This window comes from Notothenia coriiceps, unplaced genomic scaffold (genome assembly GCF_000735185.1).
Source record: "Notothenia coriiceps isolate Sejong01 unplaced genomic scaffold, NC01 NC01_scaffold00000285, whole genome shotgun sequence".
In the NCBI taxonomy this organism is placed as follows: Eukaryota; Metazoa; Chordata; class Actinopteri; order Perciformes; family Nototheniidae; genus Notothenia; species Notothenia coriiceps.
The window spans coordinates 192,972-201,768 of record NW_011332986.1 but is presented as its reverse complement, the minus strand read 5'-3'; the positions used below and the strand labels follow the sequence as shown (position 1 = coordinate 201,768).

Below are 8,797 nucleotides of genomic sequence, written 5' to 3'. Positions count from 1 at the left end.
CAAGAGGACGATAACGGTAAAACGCATATGCTAACGCAAACGCAAAAAAGCTTCCGTCCACACGCAATATTCACCGGATAGTGTCTGTCCACACGAGACAGCTCCGTTTAGCTCCAACCGCTGGAGAAGCTGCAGTACATATTCAGGAGCCTGTACGTGGCGCTGTAAATTCCTCCACAAAAGCAGCGAAGAAGCATGGTTGTCATGGGCCGTTTCTCAATCGCGAGGATGCTTGCTTGGTAGCACATGTCTTCCGAGTCACTTCCTTCAGAAGATAGGCAAGAATCCTTCCTGGCATTCGGAAAACGAAGAGTGGAACAGGCTAGCAAGTGTGCAGGTGTGCGTCATATGAGAGGCCCCGCCTTACATTTTCCGCCACAGATTTGGGGAAATTGGTCCGTGCGCAAAGCATTGTGGGGATTTGAAGGACGCGAAGTCTACCCATGTGCAGCCTCGAAATTACCCCCAAACCAAGGACGCGGCCTCGTTGGAATTCCAAATATGCTGGAAATTAGAACAGTCCTTCGGCGGCACTCGATGACGTAGTATCCTTGAAATATTGGCTTGGAAGCCAGTTTCCTCGCGATTGAGAAACGGCCATGGTTGCCCTTCTGTTTATTCTCCGAGGTGGGGACCGAGGGAACCGGGCAGAGTTTTTCACCAGTCAACGTGTATTAAAGTTTAAATCTTCCGGAAAAAATTATAAAGTCAAAGGTCTTCTTTGTTATTTATTTAGCTTTTAAAACAATGAATAACGACTATATATAATAAAATCCACGGAGCCTCTCTTTTTCCTCCCTCTCTTCGGACAGTGTCAGTGTCTGTCTCATGCAGCAGCTGATCCAGTAATGATTGACCCGGCCGACAGTAAAAATAAACATATTTATAACTAGTTTAGGTAGTTCGAGAGGTAATTAAAATAGCTAAGGGTGATGATCTGACTTGTGTGTTTTGCTCCGTTCACCGCTGCATCACAGAGGGAGGAGCTGCAGGTGAGCAGAGCTGCGTGTCTCCGTCCTGTCAGATTAGACTTCACTCGCGTTTATGTCCATATCGAGAGAAAGATAAATAATCTGAATTCAGTCTGCAGTTTACTTTGACGCGGGGGTGAGCAGCAAGGGTGGGGAGAGGCGGGGCTATTGCCTCATCATTATCAGAAAATGATCGTATAGCCTATAGGTCCTACACACGGAGCCGTTGGACCCACCCCAGAGCGTTGCGTATGCCGTTCTATCCACCTTGGGACCCGTTATCGTTTCCGCAGTTTTTTACTGTCATATTCGTTCGTCCTAGTGTGACAGAACGGTCTATATGACACTAAACAGTAACGCAAACGACCGTTTTCGTCCTCGTGGGGCCGGGGCCTAAGTCTGGGGTACCCTGTACATTTCTCATCACGTAGGTAAATATTCTGTTTTGTCCAGTTCTGAGTAGTTTAGTTAGTGAGGGTTTTTGTTTGAGTTTTGGTTTCAAAGGATAGATGTAGAGATAGGCCTGGTTTTGTTATGCTTATTTCTTTTGTTTGGCACAATCTCCTTTGCCGCCGCCTCCTCCTCCTCCTCCTCACACAAAGAGTATTTCTGTTAAACTTCTGTTCAGTTAGGTTGTTCAAGGAATAAACCTTTTGTCAAACTTTACGCTGACTCCCTCATAATTATTTGTTGTTGTGTGTTATTGTCTCCAGGTCCCCTAGACCTTAGTCGGGACGTAACATTGGGTTTATGACCAAATTCCTACAAAAATAGTGGCATTCCCATCAGCATCCCCAGAATTCAGTTTTAAGAGCTGATTAGTGTGCTAGCATGCATGCTAACCCACTACACCAAGACAGTGATAAAAAGTGTACCCGCTTAAAATTAGCTTGTTAGCATTGTGAACATGTTAGCACTTAGCTCAAAACACAGTAGTACAGTATCACAGAGCTGCTCTCATACATTTGTGTAGATGTTTCCTTTAAAAGTGTGGATGAATAAGGTATTGCTTACATTATTCAACATAAATAGTCAACTTACCAGGTTGTTTTGGGCGAGATTCCTCCTGCCTTTGCATTGGCTCTTCTGATTCTGGGATTCCATGCTCCCTCTCTTCCTCTTCCCAGCTAATCTTGTATTTCTGTCTGCCTCGACCAGCATGTCTTGTAGTGGTGGTTGTGGTGGTAGTGGTTGTTGAAGCAGAGGTAGTCCCAGGTGTGGTGAAAGGCAGAGTAGTGGGGGGAGGCAAAGTCATCAGTCTCTGTGTGGTAGTCATGGCTGGAAAGTAGATGGATTGAGTTTCTTCTTCTGGTGTTGTGGTAGCAGCCTGTGTGGTGGTAGCCGGTGTTAAAGCTATTGTGGGGTGTGTTGCTGCTAAAGTTGGGGCAGCACGAGTTGTAATGGTCATAGTGGAAGTGGGACTGGTAGTTGAAGCCTCTGTGGTGGGGTTTGGGGTGCTTGAATGAGCTGCAGTGCTACCAGGTAAAGTCAGGATTTGGTCTTTCACTTCCAGGGTAGAAGTTCCCACCATTTTGGTTAGTGTATCTCTTGTGGTTGTAATTTGAGACGGTTGTGTTGGGTTCATTGTAGTTTTGGTTGTTACCTTGGCAGTGGTGCTTAAAGAACTGTTGCCAGGTTCAGTCATCAAAGGGACTGTTTGCTGAGTGACTCTTTGAGTTGTTTGAGGTGCAGTGTCTGCCGTCTTGGTTTTTTGTGTGGTAGTAGTCGGTCCAAACGTGATGGTTCTTGTTGTGGTTCCAATGGCGCTGGGGAACTCGTACATTTTTGAGGTGGGCTCAGTTCCTTTCGGTTTATTAGATGGTTTTGTTTCTATGGAACCTTGTGAAGGACCTGTTGTCTTTGGTCGAGATGATCGTGGTCCTGCTCTCGTCTTTGGGCGCGGGGGTCTGTGTTGAAGAAGATTCTCCTCAATGAAGAGGTTAACGGCTCCATCACCACTGAATCCATGATATTCAAACACTAAAAAAGGGGAAAGGAACAGATGTGGTGAAATAATCTGAGCACAATGAGAAATGATTTTTGTAAAGTAATCTGTGTCTGGATTGGAATCACAAATCTGTTCAAACAAACAGTTAGAGCCACAGTGTTGAACCCATTCGTAAATAGTTGCAGGGCATCTGCATCCAGCAGCTGACAGATGGCAGACGGTTTAGAGAAGCGCTAAGCTTATATGTTCTGACATTCTCTGAAATTAATTAATGTAATGTGATAATCCATCCACACTATGATCCTGTTACATGGTTAGCAGTGTGTGGACGTATAAGGGGAATTCTATACTTTACCTTTTAAGGAAAGCTGTAACTGGGATGATCACATTTACATCTTTCCATTTTAATATGCAGATTTAAAAATATAATTTTGAGTTTTTTTCTGCTTTTAATCCATAGCATTTAAGCCGACTAAGGGTGTCTGTACTTACAGTTCTCTCCGGGATCCCCGTCATCCGCCACCATCGGATCTGGCTCAGATTTATAAAAAGTCATTCCTCTGATGATCATGCCGTTGGGGCCGGTCTTCAGCACCTGAGCAGCCTCCTTCTTAGCCGGGGTTTTCGAGGTTACCAGAGGTTTGACCTCAATGATCTGAGTAGAACCATCTGTCTGTAGAAAGGACGGATTTTCCCCAATAAACTGCTCCTCATGCTTTTCCTGTTAGTGGACAGATGGATACTGACTTAATATGAGGCGAGAACAATTCAAACTAAAGCATTAGCGTGAGACCAATCGGTTTGATTAGATGCCCTATACATGTTTTTCAATATCAACAAACATTTTACTAAAGAGTTTTATGAGAGTTAGATGCACTTTAATGGTTTGACCTAGAATACAGGGGGAAATACTTAAAACATGATTAAGATAGTTTCACAATTAAATACACTTATAATATACTGTTGACAATGCACTTGCTTGGCAAATTAAAGCATTTTACTATTACCAAGAAACTATATCAATATTGCATTTGCAAAACATGAACCAAAATGTCAACTTTGGAATACTGAAGGACCCTCAACAACGTCAAATGACTTTATTCCAAAAGCAAATGTATTTATTTGATTAAAGGGGCCCTGGGTCTATGAAATAACAGGGCAAGAAACAGGTACTCTGACTATTACAGGGACTATAAACAAACCAAAATATTTGCCACATTATCTGGACCAATTTATTTGGAAGACAATTTGCAAATCCATGTTGTAGGTTATACTCATAGGTTATACTTTATCATGCCATGTGCTCAACTGTGGCAAGAACAGTAGATCAAACTGGAAAAGTAGGTCCAAAAACTATGTTTAAAACTGACGTTTTGGCTAACGCTCCTACAATTTACTTTCTTCCAAATAAGTTTGGTTGGTCTGGGGTTTCGTATTCTCGTTGATCTCCATTGGACCTGACCTTCATTTGCAGGATTGTTGTTATACTTTATTGTCTTTGTATCAATATTCTGTCTTTAACTTTTTTTAGTGTCTTGGTCTCTCTTAAGAATGACTCTGTGTCTCATTGAGCTTACCTGACTAAATAATCAAACCTAACCTGGATATGCAGTGGCCTTGCTCACCTCACTGAGTCTCCTCGTGTCCTGATGTTGTGGCAAGGGAACAGTTGGAAGGCTTTCAGTCGCTTTTGTCTGGATTGAAGGACTTTCCTGGGGCTTCACCTCATCCACATGGTTCAGAGACACGGCCTTCATGTAGTCATGGACACATTGAGTTATTAACAGTTATAATGTACATGTTTTTGAATGAGAAAATAGGCTGCAATGATTTCATGTATATGTTGCCTGGCTAAAATATCTTAAAAAACACTTTTTCAAATGTCAAACAAGGCTGAAACTAGCGAGATTAATCATAGATGCGCTTGATTTATCCATTAGTTGTATCACCTATACAGATGTGTTTCCCATGCCAAGACAAGTCTGTGAAAAGAGCAATTTCAGAACCAAATGCAGCGATTGGCCTGACAGTTTGTGCAGTGTTGTTTTCCCTATGTCAGGCAGACTAAGAGTGACACATACAAAACATTTTCCATGCAAATATAGAAATGTTTTGGACAAAGTTTGACAAGCTCTGGCCAGCTGCTGTTTGAAGTTGTGAGAAAACACCTAAAAGCATGGTATTTTTAATTCTAATCTAGTCTTCAAATCAAGTTGTCCAAAGAATAATATATCTATTGTTTTAATGCAATGTCCAATAACATTTATATTAAATTCTGACAAGGGTTTTACTGGACATACTGAGTCCAGGAGTCACCTAAACGCACCTGCTATCCCCCCAGTTTGTGTGAATGTTATACCAACATATTTGCATTGCTATTTTCAACAAAAATGCACACCGTTACTCTACCTTTTCCATGTTGTCCATGCGATCCACTAGCTTATTGGTAATCGAGTGCAACTTCAGTAGATCCATCCCATAGAAGGAGCCCTCCAGCAGCTCCAGGATGGTGGAAAGCTAAAACGATGAAGTGGATTCTGTCAAAAGGCTTTACTAATTCAGACATGACATGCGTAAAATAGGTTTATGCCAAGCCAATCCAAACTTTCTGGTGTGGGACTATCCCTTCCTGAATTTGATCTAACATGATATTCATAACTCCAGTGATCCATAACTCTATAGAAACCAACAGGTGGGCTAAACAGCAGCTTTCAGCCTGGGCGCTGCAGCGTGGGAACATATTTGTATCGGTGGGGAATTGAGCAGACGACACTTCACCTTGACATTCTCTTTCCCAGCCTCTCTAAGTCTTTTCAGCCTGTATTCCCCCTCACACGGGTTGACTGCTGACGGAGGAGCGATGCAGGCGCACTTGCACTCTGGTCCAGATGTGATAGTTTCCACGGTGTAGAAGTCCTGCGCGGTGGCGCTCCCTTCTTCTATCCGCCGGCAGGCGCTCCTGCTCAGGGGTCTGACAACACATTTACACCGACAGTCAGCGCCTTCCGAGAGGGCTTTCACTTTGTCATAATCACCCAGCAGCTACAAAGAGAAGAGCAGGAATGTATTTTCCAGCAAGGTCAATCAAAAACTTTTACGCAAGAAATTATAAAATGTTCATAGAACAAAGAACATTGATATTTCCTCCTACCTTAGACAGGATGCTCTCCTGGCCAGCTATCTCCTCCTGCAGACCCTCATTTTGCTCTGCCTCGAATTCTGACCTGGGATCTGCACCCAAGATCTTTGGCGCTGCAGAGCACCATGGAAACAACGCACAGCACATGACGATGATAATGCATAACTTATACATTGTGAGGCTCACAGAGCACCGACAAAAAGAAAGAAATGTTGCAAGTATGCAAGCAGGCACAGCCTGTTGCAAATCACTTTAGCTGCCAACACGACTGCATAGCCTACTTCTGGCTTCAAAATCAGACAGGTGTATCCAGAAAAGCCATCAGACTGAGGGATTAAGCTTTATAGCGCGAGGCCATCCTGTCCATCGTCGGTGATCGCAGGTCAGTGTGGAGAGAGAGCAGCCGGCATCTGCAGCGGAGCGGCGGCAGGAGGCGGACCTGATCCCCGCGAGGAGGAGTTCAACTGCATCAAGCCACCTCTCTGATATAAAACCCAAATGTGAATATCAATAACAAACAAAACACTAAACATTTGAAACTCATCTTGATTTGTTTTAATGATTCAACTTAATATGTAAGGTCTTCAAGCATATTTCGAGGTCAAATACAAAGTAATCTGGTACATAGTGATGAGATTCCCAGCAGCAAAGTCTGAGCTGTGGTTCTGCCGCCCTCTAGCTGCAACACGGTTCATTACAGTGACAACAAATCAAGTATTTGAAATTACCTGTTTATTTGCACTTTAAGGCACATTCAATGTTTGCAATTATTTCCAAGACAAATCTTCCTGTAGTGTGACACATGTAAAGGTATATTAAAAAATAGATTCAGTTAAGGCATGTGGTGCCATGTAGGTTTGAGGATCGCAGAAAAATACATTTGTAGTGAAAATTAAAAAAAAACCTGTTGTGAATCAGAAAGAAAAGCGCTGTTTAATCAACAAATACCCGAGGTGAATCACTTCTTATTCTACAAGCATTCAATCCAACTACATTTTATAAGATTAAAGGCACCACAGCCTTATTGTCAAACCATTTTGACCCCAATTTATTTGACAAATAACCAATAACATTATCTTCATAATATTGTAAATGTCTTATTTCTTCTTGATACTTTCATCTGTGTTGATATTTAATATAAATTATGCAAGAAACATTTCGGTCTTTAAAACACTGCTACTAGCCTCAGAATGTCACGCAGTGAGACATGTGTTGATATTTGAGTGCTTAGACTAAAAGTTCAACAGTGTCTATGTATTCCATTGGCACCCTCCAAGTTCAATCCTTCTCTCTGCCGCCACAGGCAGGATGAGATGAGAAATACGACTCCACAGTCCACTGTACTTGTCGAGGTCCATCCTGTCGAAAGCAACAAGATGGCCGTCAGAGAGGAACTTCTTCTGGAGATGGTCGTCCACCATCTCCTCCACATCAGACAAACGAGCCTCGGCAGGGATCTCCTCTCCCTCCCCCAGCAGCACTGTGAAGATCAGACAAGTCTTCTTGTAGGCGGCGTTCTCATGGTCGCAGTAACGATAAAAAATAAGCGTGGAGCCCGGGGGCAGCTCCTCGAAGCGGTTAATGACTGCTACGGGTTTGTCTCCTTCGAAGGCTCCTTGCAGCTTGTTGTCGATGTCCAGCTTCACCTGGTCGCTGTCTTGGCTGGCTCTGCTGGCTCCGTCGATGTGGAGGACGGAGGCGTTGAGGGAGGTGGAGAAGGCGGCGGCCAGGCTCTTAGCCAAGCAGGTTAGAGTCCGCTCAGCCCCGTGTCCCGCGGTGAGGATCAGGCTCACCGGCTTCTGTGGGCTGGGCCGTCATCAGGTGCCTCAGCAGGTGGATCTTGCTCCTGTGCAGGCAGGCAGACAGACAGACAGACAGACAGACAGAGAGACAGACAGACAGACAGGCAGGCAGGCAGGCAGGCAGAGAGACAGACAGACAGACACACAGACAGACAGAGAGAGAGACAGACAGACAGACAGAAAGACACACAGACAGACAGACAGACAGACACACAGCCACACATAACACCGCTAAAGCAAACATCAGGTGGATTCCAACTCCTGTGAAGAGAAGGCACGTGTGTTGTGTCAATGAGTTCTTAATAAGTTACTCAAAATTGTGTGTAAAAAAATACATGCAATGTGAAAAAAGACAATCGCTGAGAAAGTAAGGTCTCGTGTTTTACTTTTGTTATTTGCTCAGTTAGTAAACCCCCAATGACACTAAAAAGGAATAAGTAACAAGGTTACCTCCAGGATTTCCCTTAACCACTGGAACTGTAGCTTCGGTATCGTCACTCTCCTCAGCGTTCGGGCCGATGGTTTCAATATTTTCCTGAGGACAGTCTTCTCTCTCCGGTATATCCTCTTCCTCTTCAAGAGCTAAAACTGCCTTCGTGACGCTTCCATCGTCTGACAAATGAGGAAAAAACAGGTTAAAAAGTAACTAAAAAGACACCCACACAGCTGATTAGGGATGGGTACCGAGCCCCGGTCTTAAACGGGCCCCGGGGCTGAATTATTAAAGACCGTGGTACCGTTAAGCTCCGACGTTAGCGGTCTTTTTATCGGTACTGGAGACATGTAAAAAATATATGTCATATGTATTATTGCTACACAAACATTATATTGCAGTTTTAGTTTTGCCAACTCCGTTTCTGATACGCAAAAAGAAAGCAAAATGCGTCTATGATTATATTTAGTATTTTCGATCTCTCTCCCCCGCCTGCTTGCGAGG

General features: G+C 43.7%; 2 protein-coding genes across 2 annotated transcripts in view; both read right to left on the bottom strand.

Annotated features, from left to right (window-relative positions):
- Window positions 1-6,490, bottom strand: part of LOC104958990 (olfactomedin-like protein 2B) — a 10,218-nt gene extending 3,728 nt beyond the window's left edge. The window contains exons 1-6 of the mRNA XM_010786870.1: window positions 6,071-6,490; window positions 5,698-5,961; window positions 5,329-5,436; window positions 4,545-4,670; window positions 3,412-3,640; window positions 2,013-2,951 (exon numbers count right to left, since the gene is read on the bottom strand). Coding sequence (XP_010785172.1) covers window positions 2,013-2,951; window positions 3,412-3,640; window positions 4,545-4,670; window positions 5,329-5,436; window positions 5,698-5,961; window positions 6,071-6,232 — 1,828 coding nt within the window. The 5' untranslated portion in view covers window positions 6,233-6,490. The remainder of the gene's footprint in view (window positions 1-2,012; window positions 2,952-3,411; window positions 3,641-4,544; window positions 4,671-5,328; window positions 5,437-5,697; window positions 5,962-6,070) is intronic.
- Window positions 1-8,797, bottom strand: part of shmt1 (serine hydroxymethyltransferase 1 (soluble)) — a 251,794-nt gene that overhangs the window by 86,930 nt on the left and 156,067 nt on the right. The window lies entirely within an intron of this gene.